Source organism: Mastomys coucha, unplaced genomic scaffold (genome assembly GCF_008632895.1).
Source record: "Mastomys coucha isolate ucsf_1 unplaced genomic scaffold, UCSF_Mcou_1 pScaffold21, whole genome shotgun sequence".
In the NCBI taxonomy this organism is placed as follows: domain Eukaryota; kingdom Metazoa; phylum Chordata; class Mammalia; order Rodentia; family Muridae; genus Mastomys; species Mastomys coucha.
The window spans coordinates 120,027,106-120,046,897 of NW_022196904.1; the positions used below are offsets into that span (position 1 = coordinate 120,027,106).

Consider the following 19,792-nt stretch of genomic DNA (forward strand, 5'->3'; position numbering starts at 1 on the left):
GTCCTGCTGACGCTGCCTTCCCTCGGCTGCGTCAAGTTCACAGCCACAGTCCCCCAAGCTGGGCACCGGTCCATTACAGCTGTGGCCGGGGTCGATGTGACCGTCCTCCGCTCTGGAGGACCTGGGAACTTTCCCAGGCGATCGCGCGCCGTGCTAGGCGGGTGTCCCTCTGCTAAGTGTCACTTTGGTTTTAAGGTCTTCAATCTCTGAGGAAAGAGAAGCCTAGATTGGGAAACTGAGCCAGCCGGAGGGTGGAGTCGCGCGCCGCCCCGCCTCGTCCCCGCAGGCAGTCCCCGATCGGCCCCCCTCCCGGGAGCGGTGCCCGTCCCCCTGCCGCTTCGTCACCGCCGCTAGGCCAATGGGCTTGACCGTACGGCCGCGCACACTCGCACCCGCTGTCCCCAAGACCCCGACACACCGTCCCGAGAGCGGGTTTTCGGCTGTGGTCCAGCCCGTGGCCGTCGGAGTCGCCATGCAGTCCCTGAGTACCGCGCTCCTGTCTTTGCTGTTGCTGCTGCTGGCGGCTCACTCCTTGGCGCTGCCGTCGGGGACCGGCCGCTCGGCGCCAGCTGCCACCGTCTGTCCGGAGCACTGCGATCCCACCCGCTGCGCCCCGCCGCCCACGGACTGCGAGGGTGGCCGCGTCCGCGACGGGTGCGGCTGCTGCGAGGTGTGCGGCGCGCTCGAGGGTGCAGCGTGCGGCCTGCAGGACGGTCCCTGCGGCGAGGGGCTGCAATGCGTAGTGCCCTTCGGGGTGCCGGCCTCGGCCACAGTACGACGGCGCGCACAGGCCGGCCTGTGCATGTGTGCCAGCAGCGAGCCGGTGTGCGGCAGTGACGCCAAGACCTACACCAACCTGTGCCAGCTGCGCGCCGCCAGCCGCCGCTCCGAGAAGCTTCGCCAACCGCCGGTCATCGTCCTGCAGCGCGGCGCCTGCGGCCAAGGTACCCGCCCCGCCCTGCGCTGCACTCCTGGGTGGCTCCCCACTCTCGCCAACTTAGCCCGACCAGTCAGGACCGTCCCGAGGGGATGCGGAGGGACAGAGAAGCACTGCGGGGTGTTCTAGGCGTCCCGTCAGTGGGGAAGAAAGACGGGGCTCGGGGTAGCTGTGTTTCAAAGGCTCCCTCTGGTCCTATTTCTGCGCCAAGCATCAGGTCATTCCGAGAAACGCCAAGCAGGTGCTTAGCGCGCTTTGGTTCGGCAAACCCTGGCCGGGCTGACTCGTCATCCCGCTGGGAGAAAGCCGCGTAGCACACCTGGGGTCCTGGCAATGTTGAGACACATGGCCTTGGGGGCACAAGAACTCCTGTCGCCTTCCCTTCCTTCTCCTTCTCTGCTGCTTCCTTTCTTCTTGGAACTATCTAGACAGTGTTTTTCTTGTAGAACCTCTTCGTGAAAACTTTCACTTTGGGAAGAGGGGACAGCTCTGCTCTCTTTTCTCACCCCGCCTCCTAAGCAGAAACCCCGGCCCTCTTCCTCCATTGATTGGAGTCAACTTTATTAAAAAAGCACACGCTTTGGTTCCCCCCCCCTTTTTTTTTTTGGTCTTCGGTCCTTTTGCCTGAGCTCAACCAGGTCGTGGACCGCGAAATTTGAGATAGAGGAGGGGCCCACTAGGGATGAAAAAAAAACGCACCCTCTAGCTTCTGTATCCACAAGAGCTGGAGGTGGTGATGGAGACAGGGTGAAGGAGCTTGGAGAACTGCCCCACTCCGTGCAGGACCTTCCAGAGAAATGCTTCAGTTAAATCCAGAGATACCCTGTGGAAAAAACAGTAAATTCAGACTGGCCACTCCAGCGGTGTGGGGACCAGCCAGCTGGGCTCCAGGGCACTTGGCTTCAGCTACAGGGCTCCTGCCCAAACCTAGCACCTCCCACGGGGCATGTGGTGGGGAGGATAGGAAAGCTCGGGAGAGAGGGATTGAACTAGATTTTTCTTTATAGGGATATGGTCCCGTATGACCACTTTGGATTTGGCAAAGCTTTACTCGAATGGACAGGAAAGGACTCTGGGCTGTGTAGGAAGAGGTGGGCTGATGTCTATGTTCCTACCCTCAGAGCACAGGGCTGCACCTCAGCCCCAGGATATTCAGCCTCCTTAGAAAGAAGAAAGGGGTTTTTTTGTTTGTTTGTTTGTTTTTTTGTTTTTGTTTTTCCCCAGAGAGGACTGATCTAGGGGTACCTCTTAAGTTCCAGCCCATGTGACAGGTGAGCTGTCCTGTGACCTCTATTTGGTCTCGAAGACTCTGGAGGAGTAAGCTTCTGGCCTCATCGTCGTCTTAGACAAGGTGGAACTGAGAATGAAGAATTTGTCCAAGGTCCCTCAGCTGCAACTTGAACTTAGGCAAACTGGTTCAGAACAGGCCAGAGCTAGACCCCAAGACTGTGGGAGATGGGCTTCCAGGGGCCTGGACCAGCCATCTCACCTTGGGGAGAAGTAGGGAACGATGCAGCTGCTGAGGGGACACTTTGAGGTGGAGAAGAGTTTGGTGTTGCAGGAGGCACTTAAGAGATGGGCGGAAGAAGTAACCCACAGTGGTGGCCCAGAGTCCCCTGGGGAGGAAGTAGTGTGTTACACGTGCAGATATCCTTGAGTAGTTCTTGAATAGGCGCTGTTCAGAGGAGGGCTGGTGTAGAACTAGCCTAGAGGAGGAGGGGAGAAAGTAGGAGTCTGGGCTACTTTCACAGGAATCTTAGTGTACACCAGTGACATTTTAAAAAAGCACGTTTTGGTGGAAACCCGGGTAGCTGTTACTGTTTGTAGTCTCGATGCACGAGGCCCTGAGTTACTGACACCAGCAGAGACTGAATCCTTGGCTGGTTGAGTTGCCTTGGGGAGATGGGTCCCTCATTGGCCATCAGGGCCCCAGTGGTCCCTCAGTGTGGAGACAGCCATAGATGGGGTATAGAGCTGGTGGGCAGCCTTCTCCCGTCCTTTTGTAAATATTTGTTGCTTTGTATCATGTCTGACATAGTGTGTCTGTGTGCCTGGTACTTAGGGACTGCTAGTGATGTGGATGGATGGATAGGAAGATAAGAGATACTTGGAGTACACAGCTGACCCTCAGTCTGGCTTTTCCCTGACTCTCCATCTGAAACTGTCGTAAGGTGCCAGGAGCAGACTCTGGGAGTCAGTGAGCTGCCTTCATTCAGTCCCTTTCTGGCTCCCTCTTTCAGCCATTGGTGGCCAGGGCAGCTAGCTCACTTGATGTCACAGTTGACTAAGGAGAATTGGCTGCCTGCTTCAGGGCAAAGTGTAGGCGGGAATGGCGTTGAAGCTGGGTGGACACAGAGAAGTACCCCTGAGTAGAACGGGAATGGAATCCACTGTGAGAATACACTGAGGTCAGAGACGTTCCGAGGCAGGATCTTGGCAGGAAGCTCAGGAGACAGGTGGGAATGTGGTGGCAGGCGATGTCTAAGGCGTTGCTTTGGAGGTCATGATGGCCCTTTGGATGGAGAAGATGCCACCACTGTGCACAAAACTCTTGTCTGTAAATTGGTTAATGAAAAATCAGAGAACTTATCTTGTTTGGAAATAGAGACAAATTATCAGTGCTTCAAAGTGTGGCTCTATGCACAAGTATACCAGAAGATATCACTATAATGACATATATCGATATAAGAGGGCAAGTATATCAGAGGACTGGCCAGGAGAGTACAAGAAGAAATCAAAAATAAATGGATGTGGTGGTTCACGCCTGTGATACCAGCAAGAGCTCCATGGGTTCGAGGCTAGTTTGGGCAATAGATTAAGGCCCTGTGTCAAATTTAAAAACAAAAAGTCATAATCATATAGGGTAATAGCAACAGAGGTGCCATATGATTCATAGTTTTGCTCTGGGCATCTATTTACCAGGCCTCTGGTCCTCCTAACAGTACCAATGCTGTAATTCTCCTGGTACAGCTGACCATCACACAGCAGCACCTTGAGCTCATGTGCGGATCATGAACCCATTCATAGCCACTGCTCCGTGCTGTTGGCAGAGCAACGGAGATTATAAACCAGACCCAGCTAAGTAGCAGCTAAGAGCTCAAGTAAACAATGCTCCATATGGCCATGGCTTTGGGACGACGAGGGATGACTCTGTCCTCCAACAGGCACAGGGATCAGGACAAAGTTGTCTTTAGTTACTGGCTAAAGAGAAGCCTAGAGTATAAGGGGGTTGTAGAAAAGATGTTTCCAAGCGAGAGTCCCAGACTGTAAACTGTTCTTGGGTAAGAAGGGCCCTTCTGGATCCTGAGACATTTCAAAAGACTAACCAGCATCTGATGTGCTGCATCTAAAAAGCCCGGGAAAAAGACTCTGTTGATAGGAGAAACCTAGTGTACCCCTTCCTTACTCTGGGAGAGCCAGTCCTACCCACAACATCCAAACGGACAAGCCTAGAGGTCTCCAAGCCTCATGTGGGGACAGAGGTGGCCTGGAGAGGGGGACAGTTAGAGGGTTTCAGAAGTTTTCCCTCCCGGCCTCACTCCAGAGTCTCTGAAGGCAGAGGCCACGGAACAGAACTCTTGGAGGCACGAACTATTTATAAAACGGACTTTATTTAGGCGACTCTTTTATGTGAGCCTTGAGCAGTCTGTCACTGTGAGCTTTAGTGCCTGGCCTTGCTGGATTCAGGAGATTCAAGAGGCAGCACAAAGTCCCTCCTCCGAGGAAGCTCATAGTTAACACAATGGGGGCAAAGACAGTCATTCATTCCTGGAGTCTGTTTTCTTTCATCTACATTGCAAGGTTTGATATTGGGCAGTTGGATGCACTTTTTGTCTCTTGAAAAAAAAAAAATGAATACAGGGTGGAGACAAGGTTTCATCTTAGGGCATGGTCCGTAGAAAGCATGAATGGGGTTTCTGCCGTTCTAAACTGTCTCCCTGGCCTTTGTACAGCCCATCTCACCGGCTGCTGTCTTTCTTCCCTTAATGCTCTGAGGGTTTGCTAAAGTGTTAAATAGCAAAGCTTGATAAAATTAGTAAGTTAACAGGATCAAAAGCCAGGCATTTAGTTTACTTTATCCCATCCCGGGGAGCAGTAAATACATTGCCTTGGAACTTGAGCGAGACTGGTCAGGGACGGTGGGACTGAGCTAGCTGGCCAGATGCCTCAGCACGGCAGGGTGAATTCTGAGTTGGTTTGGAGTGGGGTGATCCTGGGCAAATTTAGTGTCTTGGATTCAGACATCAGTTTTTCCGTGAGCTTACATTTCTCATGGACGAAACTCTGGGCCCGGATGCCGTGAGGGAGTAGTCACGCTTGGCAGTGCTTTGAGCACCGACCCCTGGCTCTGGCCTGGGTGGGTACCAGCTCCTCTGGCTTTCAGGGCCTCAGCAGTGAAGGGCCTGGATCAGTGGTTTCTGAGGTCCCTTTTAGTGAGAGTGGCTTGTGAGTCTTGTAAGGAAACCGCCAGTCTGTGAAGAGATTGTGCTCCTGTCTCCCCTTCAAAGGCGTGGATGCCCTAGGAGATACTCCCTGCCTTGAATTATGACGGGTAAAGCCAAGTTTGGCATTGAAGGATGTCCCCATCTTGACCATAGCCAACCTTTACTTCAGCTTCCAGTCAACTTATAAGTCTTCCTGGGAGTCAGTGGGAGTTACATGCCCACTCCTAAGAACCAATGTCACAGGGTAACCCTCTGCTCCTCTCTGTGACCTTCACCATTCCTCTTGGTCTTTCTGGTTAAGGTCCTTACTGAGCTGTTTCCTTTGATTTGCCACTCTTTCTAACATCATAAAAGAAAAATGCTTCCAACAGAGAAACTGAAGAGGGTAGTAGATCTCTTGAATGTTTCCCTAAAGACGCAGAAACCTCTGGAAAGTTAATGTGACTCAGACCTGTTAAATGACCGCAGGGTTACATTAGCCAGGACAACATGCATCAGAGACAGACATGAGTGGTAATGGGGGCTGGGGAAGTTAGAGTACTGGAAGGGCAGACTTTGGCTTTCAACCAGTGATGTACATCCCAAACCCATCCAAAGCATTTCTTGAACAGTGTCTGTGTACTCAGAAGTATGGAAAGTATAGGGAATGAGAGGTTAAATTGGCTGACCTTTCTTATTAAGGCGAGAAGCTTTCATGATGCCTGACTGTGGGCTAAATTACTTTCTGAGCTTCCCTTTCTGAATGTGTGACTGGTTTCCTCACCAGTAAAGCAATTATGGCAATAAGATTGTGTTTTGCTCACACTTCTCCGTGCTATTAGCATGAAAGGACATCGTTTCATGAACTGGTGAGCAGCATCTGGTGTATTTCTAGATAGAACTCTGTCCTGTCAGCTGTAATGATAACCGCTGTCATGACCATCAAAGCTCCAGTGAGGTAGTCAGCTCAGAAGAAAAGGCTAGAATGTCTGTCCTGTGAAACACTTTGGATTGGTGAGTCGGGTGGGTTAGGAAAGATGCACAGAGAAAGGGCAATGGAAACTCATTCAGAGGCTGACATGGAGTTTGTTAGTCTGGGAAGGTTCTCTGGAGTCAGTGGCTGCTTTTCCATAGCCTCTGACTATCTGGTCCCAGCATTGATCTTATGAAAAGTATGTGGGCTTCTTTGAAGTGGCTGCATTTGCGGGGCACCTGGGAGTGTGTGTGCATGTGTGTACATTAGCATCCATCAGCACATGTTAAGCATTTTCCTCAGTCATGTTCCCTCATCTTATATTTTGAGATAGGACCTCTCTTTGAACGTAGAGTTCATAGAGTCAGCTAGATTGCCTAGCCAGCAAGCCCCATGGACTCTCCTCAGTGTTGGGATGATAGAGGTAAGCCACCGTTACTGGCTTTTTTACATGGGTGCAGGAGATGGAACTGGGGCTTCATGCTTGTGCCTCAGTTTACTGACCTGAGCATTTCCCCAGTCCTTAAGACTTTTATATGAACTATCTCATTTACTGAGTTGGGGCCTACAGGAGACAGATGGCAGTCGATAGACACTCCAGGTCCTTCTTGAACCTGGCCTGGTTTTGTTTTTATGTTCTGGAAATTTCTCATAGGGAAAAATTTGTCATGTCTTAAGGAAAGGGGGAAAAAATAACCCAAACAATTTGGGAGTTTACAGATGCCCTATTATTTTGATTGCTAGGACAGTTTGTTGAGTTAGCATATTTCATAAATGGTCCTGGATTGTATCGCTTGACAGTAACTGCTCCCTAGCCACAGGACAGGCCCATTTGTGCACCGAATTCTCAGAGGGCTGGTTGTCGTGGTTGGAATTTTTGATAATTTCCAAATTTGAATAACCCATGTCTTCATGAGTCAGAGTCTTGTGCAATATTTCAGACTTCAGGAACGTCTTCTTCCCTGGTTGTGCAATGAGCTCTCTAGAAGGAGATGCTAGGCTGCCTGTGCAGTGAGCATGTTTGTCTCAGTCCACACTGATGAGATGTAGAATTCCCTTCCACACAGTCTTGGGCAAGATGCTACCCGATCGCCCAATCATCCAACACTTGGGGCATCTCACACCCTGTGACTAAGACAAGTTCTCTATTTGGTGCCCATACTCAAAGGAGGAGTCATCACTCTGTAGACAGATGGATACAGACTGCTGCCAGTTGGGGTTGCTTCAGTACATGCCAGCCAGCTGGATATGGGAGAGGAAGGGCTCATCCAAGAGTTAACATCTGCTTTCTACACACACACACACACACACACACACACACACACACACACACACACACATGCACACACACACACACACACACACACACAGAGACAGTGAGCTACCTGGAAGTGGAACATTGTATTCCTGGGTCAGGATGAGGGAAATGTCACCAAAGCACTGTGATCTAAAGAGTGACCACTGCTGTTCTAATTGGGTGACAGACCTTGTCTTGTTTCTCTGTGGATACCGGCAAAGCAGTGGTGTTAACCCTGCTGCCTAGCTGTAGAAACAGTAGAGGTAACAAGAGGTTTCATCCACCTAGGGCCACCCATTAAGGAGAGAGCTAGGATTTGAACTTGGCTCCACCCCTCACTATCAGACTGGGAGACTTCCTTGACTCAGGTTGTTTAAAAGCATGCTGGTTAATCTTCAAATATTTGGAGTCTTTTCGAGCCTCTTCCCTTTTATGACTTTCTGGTTGAGTTCTCTTGTGGCTTGAGAACGTGCTTGGTGATTTCTGATCTTTTGAGTTTCTTGGCGTGAATTTTCAGGCCTTGAATGTGGTCAGTTGGTAACTGCTCCATACGCGCTCCAGAAGAGCATGTGTTCAGCTGTTGTTGGCTGAAGTCTTCCAAATGTCAGATGCAGTGTATTGGTGGTGCTGTTCAGATCAACAAGACACTGATTTTACACCTCTGTTGACAGGGTCTGAAAGAAGAATTGCTAAAGCACCCTCAGCTACAGTCTGTCTTCTGGGACTCCATCTTAGGAGACTGGATCACACCAGAGGCTGGCCAATGCCACCAACTAATTGTGGGGAAGACAGTATCCCAGCGTAGGTGACCTGGAGCTGAAAGGTGCTGGCCCTGCAGCTCAGTTCCTCACACTGTGGGTGGGAAAGCCGAGGCACCCGAAGAGGAACTTGGTTCTCACAAGTGTGTTATTAGACTTGCTGGAGTCGGAGCCTGGGCCCTGGCAGCCCTAACAAACTACATTCAGGTGCATGTCCTCAGTAGGTCAGTTAAAGACCCAATTAATAGTGAAGAGCACACATAAGATATTCAGTGTGGCCACATGAGGAAGAAAGAATAGTCCAGTGACCCTTCCTGTTTATCAGTGGGAAATCTGACATGAGGTTTAGATTTAAATAGAGGGTCAGAGGTATGTGGCATAAGCGGTCCAAGTCATGGTGTGGTCCCACCATCACTGACTCATTATCGTCTCTGCTCCAGTCTTACTGGAAAGATGCTCTGATATGTCAGGATTGTGTGGAACTTCTTTCCGGAAGGCAAGTTCCTCCTCTGGATAGCACCAGGCTTCACCCTTTTTTTCATCTCTCAGCATGAGATTCCTGGGGACATTCCAACTCCTTGGGGACCATTGTTTCAAAAGTATGATAGCCAAAGGTGGGTGAGGTGGGGTAGGGCGGGGTGTTGCACAATAGTCTCTTTAGAATATCTTCATATCTAGGGCTGGAGAGACGCTCAGTAGTATGAACTGCTCTTGCAGAGGACCCATTGCATTCCCAATATGTTGGGTGACTTGGAACTGCCTATAACTCCAGTCTGGATAATCCAATACCCTCTTCTGGCCCTCACATGCGCAAACCCCACACATGTGCACACAGTCAAAATAAAGTATTTAGAAAAGCCCATTGTCATCCCTGTCAGAATAGTTCCAGCTGTGCATATATGTGCAGCTCGGTGGGGGCTGGCCCTATGAGCCCATCTTGGCAGCAGCCTTCTTCTTCTTCTGGAGCAAATGGTTAGGTGTTGTGGGGAGGCTGGGGTCCACATGGGAGATTTTCCCATGAGGCCAGAGAAACAGTAGACATTTTCACTCAGTCTCACTTTTCAAAATGTCATTGAAGAGATTTTGTTTTCCTACTTGAAAAGATGACTACAGAGGACTACTAGGCAATCCGTGGGGTAACTGACTTCTCCCTTCAAGCGTTTTTTTTTTTTTTTTTTTTAGGCCCTGGAATGTTAATTGCAATGCACTTGCCTTAGGGGAAAATCTGAGCAAATATCATAGTGAATGATTCAGTACCAAGGAGCCTAGTGTCTAAACCTATCTATGGTTTGAACTTCGTCAGGACGAGCCTGCTTTCTTCTCTTCAGACAGGCTTGGTTTCTTTTTTTCATGTTATTTAGCCATCATGGGACTCCTTCCAGATACCTGATGATGATCTAAAGTTGTACTCTACCAGCTTTTAGAAATCAGAAGCATAACCACATCAAAATACACAAGGAAAGAGATTCATGTTCCTACGGTGTCAAGCTTCACCCCCGCCTCACCTCAGGGGGCCAGCATTGTTGTTAGCATGTCAAAGATTGTGTTTTGGTGTGTTGAACTGTTTTAGGATAGACAGTACCAAGTACGGTAACAGGAGAGGAGTGGATAGGTTTGCTGTAGCCCTTGGTATTTATTGTCACACTCTTTCCCCAAAGGGTTGCTACAGTCCTTTGTCACCAGTGATGGAGTTTTTAAGTGTTTGTTGGGAGAGAGTGTGAATGTATGTGTCTGGGGTGCATGTGTACATATCTATTTGTGGTGGTCCCGAATCCAGGGGTCAATCTTAGGTGTCTCTTTTATGTAAAGCTTTATTTATTTAGGTATTTTAGTGTATGAGTGCTCTGTCTTCATGTACAGACAGCACACCAGGAGAGGGCATCAGATCCCATTATAGATGGTCGTGTGCCATCATGTGGTTGCTGGGAATTGAACTCTGGACCTCAGAAAAAGCAACCAGTGTTCTTAACCACTGAGCCATCTCTCTAGCCCCTTGGGTATTTCTCCTGGGTGCTATCTTGGTATTTTTTGAGACCTGGGTCTCATTGGTCTGGAGCTTGCCATGTAGGCTAGATTGGCTGGTCATTTAGCTCGAGGGGTCCACCTGTCTGAGCCTCCTGGGTACTGGGATAACAGGCATCTGTCCCTGTCTTCTTGTGGGTTTTTGGGCTTGAACTCAGATCCTCGGTGTTTGTGTGGCAAACACTTTACTGACCGAGCTACCTTCCCAGCCCAGGTGTGGAAGGTCAGCCTCCCAAGTTGCTGAAAGTCTACAAGAAATTCCCTTGAAGGAACTCCCTCAGGATAAATGGCAGATGTGGGTCCCGAGCCAGCAGTACCACTCAGTCTGTAGGTTTTCCTGTTTGTTGCCTGTCCGGCACCTAAATCTCCAGGTTCATCCCCGGAAAGGGGAAGCAGTGTTTGGGGGTTGGATGAGCACTTAAAGAGATTGGAATTATCTGGGTTAGGGAGTTGTGATCATGGTTCATCTAGGCTGAAAGGGGGCTTGTGATGCCACATCAGCCTTCTTGTTGGTCACTTGTATTTTTGATGAGGTGTTTTTGAGGAGCCTCGGTCAAATGAGGGGATACAGTGAGGTCCAAGAACATTTTCCCAGTATATGACAGAAAATGGAAGTCCCTGGGTGCCCAGTCAGGGCTCCCTAAATGGAAGCTTCTAGATGTTACTTCTTTCCAGGATGTCGATTAAGGCCAGCCTGTTTCTGTTTTAAAAAGTGAAGAATGTGTTTATTCAGATGTTTTGGACACACGCAGGGGTGTAATGTGAGCCACATAAATTCACTTTGCTAGTTTGCTAGTTCCATTCAAAAAGAAAATAAAAACATGACATTATTATTAACTTTGATTTTAATGACAACATTTTCAAGACATAATTCACATATAGGGATTTTATATGTCCTTGGTGCTGTAGAGTTATCATCCCCTGTTCCAGAATATTCCCACCACCCCTAAAATAAGCATAACGCTCATTAGCAGACACTCCATACTTAGCTTTGCCTGGCTCTAGCCAGCTACCAGCCTGCTTTCTGTCCCTGGGAATTTGCCTTCTCAAGACATTTTCTACAAGTGGGGTCCTATAATGTGGTCCGCTGTGACTGGTTTCTGTCAGATGGCATCATGTTATCATTTTTATGACTGAAAAAGAATCTTCTCATGGTGTGGTTATGGGAAGACATCTCTCCCTGCTGGGAACACACAATCCCAGCCCTGAAAGTCACTTTGAAAGTCTAAACTGCTCAGGCGGTATTAATGTATTAGTGGTTATGAAGCCAAAATTAAGTATTCCATAAGGTTGAGAATCCTACATTGAAAAGATCAGGAAGTGTACTTTTTAGATTTATTGGAACATACAACTTGTTTTGTAATTATAGAAAGGATATTGGAAATGGTCTCGCCTCTTCCCTCATTTGACAGGCAAGAGGCCTAGGAAGAGCAAGTGCCTTGTTTCTAGACCCAGCTCCCCGATCCCCCTTTTTGCAGCTTGCCCGAGGTATCCTTTCCTTCTGGGGTATGTCTCAGGTCTGTAAGCCCCCTTGCTGTCTGGCTTGTCCACAGGAACAGCAGCTCATTGGCAAGTGGGCATCAGTGCTTCTCTGGGCTCTAGACCCAGTTTTCCTGCCTCTAGAGGAACAGCCTCCAGGGCCCCACCTCCCAGCCATGCCCCGGAGGTTGGAGTTTCAGGGGCTGAGCATCCAGGCAGCCCCAGACAAAACAACCAGAGGAATCAAGAGCAGGAAGAGAGCTCAATTGAGAAGTCTGTGAAGGTCAGTACTGAAGCCAGACGCTTATCAGGGAAAGTGGATGGAGGTTGTATGAACTGAGCTGTCAGCTGTTTCCCTGCAGTTAATAATAGACACTTGCTGGGTGTTCAGAGACGGCTGAAAAAGATGTTCAACCCCAAGCCTTCACCATGGGCACACGAACAAGGTCGCTTCATTTTCTTTTCTCTTGTTCTTGAGACAGAAGTAGGTTTTTAAAAAACGAAAGCATCATTTAACGCAGACACATGCTTTTATAAAAGGCACCCTTTCCCAGGAAAGCCAAAACTACAGAATTAGGTCGAGCTTGTGAGTCACAGTACAATTAGGGGCTGCGGGCCAACTGGCCAGATTCCCCCAGTTGGGTCCTGATGTGGTCAGTTGTGGGAGACCCAAGTCCCTTCCCTCTCTACCTGCTGTGAGTGACTATCTGAGCACCTGGGCTGCAGCCTTATCCTAGTGCAAGCAGGCTCTTGCACTACTTTTAGCCTTCATAGCCTGAGGTCTGGCATAGGGCAAGCTTTTCCCACGTGGAGCCGTCTGGGAGACTGTACCGGAAAGAGGGGCTGCCAGTGCTTGGAAGTGCCAGTGTGGGCTGGAAATCAAGGCCAAGCTCCCTGGCTCCACCTCTTCTTCCTTCTTTATTCATTAGGAGGAAAGAAGGAGGTCACAGGAAACTCTCAGGAATTTTATGCAAAAGACAGGGGCTGGTTCTCTCTCTCTCTCTCTCTCTCTCTCTCTCTCTCTTTTTCTCTCTCTCTCTTTCTCTCCCCTTTGACAGGGTCTCAAGTATCCAGGCTGTCTTCTTGAACTTACAATCTACTCATGGTTGGTCTTGAATTTTGATCCTCCTGCATCCACCTCCTGAATGCTAGGATTACGGCGTGTGTATTGGAGATTAAACCCAGAACTTTGTGCATACTAGACTGTTGGATGCATCACTTGTCAGTTAAAAAGCTTATAGCCTATGGCTTAGGCAGGAAATAGAGGCAGGAGATTGGCTGGGAAGAAGTGAAGAGACTGACCATGGCACCTGAGCATAGGTAAGCAGAAGGTAGAGTAGAATAAATGGTTATTTTAAGTTATGATCTAGTCAGAGTAGAGCCTAGCTATATGATCAAGGTATTTGCGAATATATTTTAAGTCTGAGTGTTATTTCTGGGAGCATGGGGCTGGGAGGAAGAACCAAGACTAACTTTAACATTACACACTCAGCCAACGGAGGGCCCTAGTGCCCTCCCCTAAAATTTTTGACTGTAGGATAAAAAAACTGAACCAGATATAGTTGCAAAAATTTGTTACCCAGGCCAGGTGGTGGTGGCTCACATCTTTAATCCCAGCACTTGGGAGGCAGAGGCAGGTGGATTTCTGAGTTCCAGGCCAGCCTGATCTACAAAGTGAGTTCCAGGACAGCCAGGGCTATACAGAGAAACCTGTCTCGAAAAAACAACAAAAAAAAATTTGTTACTCTAGTACTTGGGAGTCAGAAGCAAGAGGATTGCCACAAATTTAGTCTGGACTACACAGAAGACCCCCTCCACCCCCAATAAAAGGAAAAAGAAGATGGCTCAGTGAACAAAATATTCACTGCATGATGGAGTGTGCCTTTTCTGTTCCCTTCTTGTACCTGATGATGGCACAGGGTTTTGGTTTCAGGTTTATCTTAGACCTCCGCTGGTTGTCTCTGCTCTTTGTGTGCCTTTTCTCTGCCCTGGCCCCTCTCCTCTTGGCTGTATCCTGTGCTCAACAACATGGAATGGGCAGTCACAGCGCCACTCAGAAAAGGGATTCTGGCTCCCTGGAATGTTCAAGGTCTTCCTTCTTGTTTCTGCTGCCTTCCCACCTCAGACCTAGCACTGGACCCTGGCTGGCTGGTGTGAATGCTGGAATTTAACAGAGTGGGACACATAGAGCACAGCCATCCAGACTGCTATGGGCTTATGGACCTGGTGGGATATCTTTGCTGTGATTGCCGGGTCATACTCTTTCTTATTTTTCTTTCCTTCAGGCACAGGAGGCCTATCTCCTACCCATGTTATACCTCATCAGCCCTACAGAAGATTTTCCTGACCCTCAGAGAAAGCAGTCCAAGTTCATTGGCAGAGGGGGAGCCCTGTGAGCTTCCCTTGGACCCATGCCTCTCTCCTTGGGGACTTGCTTTCCAAATCCCCCCTTGATACCCCCTCTCCCTCCCCCAGCTCATCTGGACTTTAGCTCTTGGCCTCCCAGGCCATTCTCAAATTCAGCAAGAACTCTCACAAAGGGAGCTTTTTCTTGGGTACAAATCGCCTGTCCCACTCCATGATGGTGCAGCATGCCCCTCCCCATCTGTTCTTCTCTTTGGCTTTCGAGCGCACACCCCTCCCCAGCCACAGGTTCTAGTCCTGTCTCAACATGCCACCCATACCTGTTTGAGTCTCAGCTGCTTGTATTCTACACTGACAAGGAAAGTCCCGCTGTTTGTGTGCCATGTAAAGACATTCCAGGTGTTTTTTTCTTCCTTCTAGGGATTGGCTGCTTGGTACCCTTGGTGTTAGTTGAGTTGATACCACAGGTTGCTCCTTCTCCCTGCTCTGTAAGATCTCACTTAGTGCCCCTACACCCCCAGCAGAGAAGTGTAGGGATGAGTAAAGTGCTTGCCAGGGAAACCTAAAAGCTGAGCTGACTCTCTGCACCTATGCCAGAAGCCAGGCAGGGTGGCATATGCTTGTAATCCCCGCCCTGGGGAGGGGAGGCAGGATAGGCCGGCCAACCTAGCAAATTTGGCAAGCACCAGGTCCCAGTGAGAGACACGGCCTCAAAAATACGTGGCTATGGCTGTTCTGAAGGACACCGTACGCGGTTTAACTCTAGTCTCCGTGCACATGCGCACGTGTGTGCGCGATGGCACACAAGAGAGAGTAGGGGAGGGGGATGGAGTAGGCAGTGCACATATGGGAACTTCAGCTTGAGTTGAGAGTCTGGGGCCTTGGCTGAAGTTGCAGGTCGGCCCTAGCTGCCCTGTTCTGCCCCGTGCTCCAGCACAGATGGTGCGCTGTGAACGGAGCAGACAGGAACACTTGCAGATAGGCGTCTGGAGTGGGGTGCATTTTTCTCCTGGTCTTGTGTTGACTTAGTAGCTCTTTGTAGTTCCTTGTCATTAGGTCATGCTTTGGACTGACCAACTATCAGATACAACACGTGGCTCTCGGACAGCCTAAAGATGGAGAGGAGAACACACCCAGTATGTACCCACTTGGCTGTGGATTCTCAGCAGCAAGGGTTGTCCATAGTTAAGACCCCCTGGCATTTCAAGGTTGCCACCCATAGATGGACCTCACAGGGTGACTGTTGACTGTGGGAGGGTGCTGGTGACAGCTGGGGACTGTGTTCTACCCCTTCACAACTTCCCCAAAGATCACTGCTAGTTTCTTCCACGCCCGCAGGGTGCTTGCTGTGTTTGCCTGTGTTGTTTATAATTGCTTTGCCAGGGGGAGAGTGCTTCCTTGAGTCTGCCAGAGCCTGGGGAAATCCCCCAGACTCCCGGGAAGGACTTGAGGCTGACAGCAGCCAGGGCTCCAGATGGTAATCTAGATAACAGCTTCTCTTTGACCTGAGGTGGTCAAGGTGCCTTCCCTCGGAATGCACACATCCACCACTGGCTTCCTCTCCAACTCCTGTACAAGGCTTTCTGGCTCCTTTGAAAGGACTTGTGTTACTTGGCCAGGCCTACATGGCAGAAGGAAGCCATTCTGAACTTGAAGTGTCTGGGAGGAAGATGTTTTCCCTTCATGGCCCTGGCCTGTCTCTTTCTTCCCCCTGGGAATGCCTCCTGCTGAGCAGGCTCTGGTATGGTCCCTGAAGGTTTTTCTCTTCATTTCTCTCTCTCCTTTCCTTGAGTCCTGGTTTCTGCCAAAACTGACCTGTGCTTGGACTTGTAGTCTTTCAGATAGGAATTCAGGTGTGACTGCCTGTGTTAGGATTTGGAGTTGAAGAAATTAGGGGGACTAAGGACTTTAAAAGTCTTTTCCCTCTCAGTCCCCAAAACATGATGCCCCACTCCAACCCTCTCTCTGTACTCACAACCATTTTGTTTCCTGCCTGGAGTACTTCATTCTTCCCAACAGCTAGTCAGATCCCACTGGGCCTTCAATATTGGCAGTAAAATACTAGACGATACTAGCCAATATGACTTTGTGCTTAAGCACAATGAGAGGGACTATTGAGGTCACCCAGTAGGACTGTCTCACTGTGAAGTAGAGGAACCCCAGTCTGTGGGTCCTGCCTGTGGTTGTATAGCTTGCCTGCCTCTGCCTTTGTGCACTGTCCTGACACTGAAGATCATCACCAAGGACGAGGAAGGCGTCTCAGCTCCCAGCAGATGGATCCTATGTGAGCCGTGTGTGAGATGGTCAGTCGGTTCCTGGCTTCCACAGAGTAGGAACATGCCTCTAGGAATTCTAGCATGGCTTTAAAATCAGAAGAACTTGACATGTTGGCAGACCGACTCCTTCCAGCATGGGCCTGTCTAGTCCCACAGGGTCCTATAACTGTAGTCAGAGGGGTCTACCTGTTTTAATGCTCTGCAGTTACCGCCTTGAGATTCGTAATCTTTGGAACAAAAGCTTCATTTTCATTTTGCCCTGGTCCGTGCAGATGATGAAGCCAGTGTCAAATGTGGGTCACCGCACTAAATGCCAAGCATTTGATCAATCTGTACTTGCAACTGATTTGAATTTGGGGAACAGGTTGTTCCCCGGGAATAAAGAAGGATTTATTTCTTTTCCCTCGAATACACTGTGTTCTGTTCTCCGAATTCCCTGTCCATATCAACTCTGCAGATAAATTAGATGGTGGGATTGTTCTTGCTGAAAATGAAGGCCGGACTGTGGGACTTGCATCCTGTCCCCGATCTTTCAGTTCAGGAGTGCGAATCAGGATCCCACAGTGGAGTAGGATGTAGGGAGCTGAAAGCTGAGACTGAGAAGGGAGGCTGCAGACTGTAGAGATTAAACTGGGCGTCTCTGCATGACTCAGCTTCCTGCTGTGCCACACACCAGCCCTGAGGCTTTTTTTGGGGGGGGGGGATGTGTGTGGGGGCAGGGAGTAGGTATGGAACCTCCTGTAGCCCAAGCTGGCCTCAGACTTGATAGGTAGTCAAGGATGACCTTGGACTTCAGGTCCTCCTGCCCTTATTTCCCAAACACTGGGATTACAGGTGTGGTTCCCCCACGCCTGGATTACTGTGTGGTACCGGGGATGGAACCTAGTGCTTCATCCAGGACAGGCAAACACTCTTATCAGATGAGCCACATTCTTAGTCTTGTTCCAGGCCTTGGAGGCACATATTTTCCTGCTGTATAGATTCAGGCATAAGGGCCACCCTGAAGGCTTTGAGGAAAAACTAGAGGAAACATCTGTGTCTAGCATTGTGCTTAAGCACAAAGTCATATTGGCTAGTATGGCCTAGTATTTTACTGCCAATACTGAAGGCCGAGTGGGATCTGACTAGCTGTTGGGAAGAATAAAGTATTCCAGGCAGGAAGCAAAATGGTTGTGAGTACAGAGAGAGGGCTGGAGTGGGGCACCATGTTTTGGGGACTGAGAGGAGGAGACTATCATATATATGCAAGAATATATATATATATATATATATATACACATATATATATATATTCTCTCTATCATATTTATATGCAAGAAAAACACCTTGCCCTTCACTTAAGAAATGTAAGCATCTACAAATTTGGGCTTCTACTGGGGACCTGGAAACCCATTCACTCCCCAGCCCCTGCTGAGGGTCAGGTTACTGAACCAGGGGCCCTGCTCTTTCCAGTAAGCATTCTGTGATGGGAACTGTGTGTTTCTCTCTTTGTTCCTAAAAGGTAGTTGTTGAAAGTGGAAACAAAGGAAAGAAACAAATGGTGGTTTAGGTGGTGCACACCTTTCATCGCAGCACTCAGGAGGCAGAGGCAACCGTATCTCTATGAGTTTGAGGTCAGCCTGGTCTACCCAGTGAGTTCCAGGACAGCCATGGCTACGAAGAGAGACCTTGTCTAAAAAAATAAAGAAAGTGGTTAATAATGCTGTCTGTAAACCCCCAGAGATGATGAGTTCTAAGGGTTCGAGATTTTTGAAGTGGTGTGCCTATTAGTTTATAACAGAGGAAGACAGGCCATTTGCTTTTTAGGATTGAATTCTGGCAGCCATGAGCTCATAAAGCTATAAGAAATTGTTGGCTGTACTTAATGGGCCATTTGTTGTGTTAAAATCAGTAATACTAAATATTTATTAGCCAAGTGGAAAGATTTATCTCTGTAAATTGCTGTGACTCATCTTTCCGCTTGCTAATTCTGGTTATTTAGATTATTTTTTGTTTAAAAATGAAGTCCTGTTGTAAGTCAATTCAGTGTTTCCTGTCTGAGACTCTCTACGTATAATACCAATCTTTAATGTTGACATACATTTTGGAAGTATGTTATCATTTTCTACTAAAACTCCTGAGGTTTTCTATGGAAGTATATTTTAACCTACACATCCACTGGGGGAATTGAAAACTTAGCAGCATTGAGCCTCAAAACTGCAAGGCTGGTGTTTTTCCGCATTTATTTAGGTCTTGTTTAATTTGTTTGGAAACTTGTTTTGGAGCATTCAAGGGACAGTTCTCACACAACCTTGTTAATATTTTCCCCAATTATTATTATTATTTTTTAAATACTTTTGATGTCATTATGATATTTATAAGTTTTTTGCTGCAGTTGTTTATTGCTAAATGCACAAAGACTAATGGATTCTGGGTATTGACCTGTTTTCCTAGGGCACCACTAAACTCACTTATCTTAGTATTTTATTTTTATATTCCTAAGAGTTTTCTAGAAGGACAGTCAAATTATTTGCAAATAAAGGCAATGTTTATGTCTTCGTTTCTAACCTCTGTGACTCTATTTCCTCTCTTGCCTCATTGTATGTGGGCTGTTACTACAGGGCAGCCACTTTTAGCTTTGTGCTCTGTATAGCCATGGGACAATTAGGAAGGGCCAGCCTCAGCCCCACAGTCTTTCATCTTTGTAACTTCCAGGCTAAGGGAGCAAGGGAGTGGGGAGTGGAGGGGTGGGGTCATGCTCCTGGACTTGCCTTCTGATGGGTCTTTCCATTGCGGTCCAGTGCCCATCTGGGTTGCAGTTTGGGCTGGATCACGTACTGACCCAACCTCTGGCCTATTCTGCAAAGCTGTGGGGGGTAACTTTGTGAACCAGGAAATGGGTACAGGTTGTGATCAGAAAAATGAGCCTGCTCTCACAGGCTCTACCTATCAGCCAGTACAGGAGTGGTTATATCGATGCTGTCGGAAGCTCAGAATCACTTGAGTTTGCATAGGTTGCACCTCGGCCTCCATCCTCACTGTTGTTTCATTGGTGTCCGAAGCTCTCACATCTGCCCAGAGTCTCCTTCTGACCAGCCATTCTCTTCTTAAACTATACTCTCTGGCTTCATCAGGTGCTTCCTGGGATGGGCTCTTCATTGTCATCCTGTAAAGCAAGCACTGAGCTCTGTGCTCTTATCTTCACATTCTTTTCTGACAAGGGATTAAACTTAGAGGAGTAGAGTCTGGTGATGTGGCTGAGGCCACACAGTAGTGGGTGCGG

At 48.6% G+C, this 19,792-nt stretch overlaps 1 protein-coding gene across 1 annotated transcript in view; it reads left to right on the top strand.

The window, feature by feature from the left end:
* The first annotated feature begins 334 nt into the window (after window positions 1-334).
* Htra1 (HtrA serine peptidase 1) overlaps window positions 335-19,792 on the top strand; it is a 47,412-nt gene continuing 27,954 nt past the window's right edge. Inside the window, exon 1 of the mRNA XM_031388566.1 lies at window positions 335-944. Coding sequence (XP_031244426.1) covers window positions 359-944 — 586 coding nt within the window. The 5' untranslated portion in view covers window positions 335-358. The remainder of the gene's footprint in view (window positions 945-19,792) is intronic.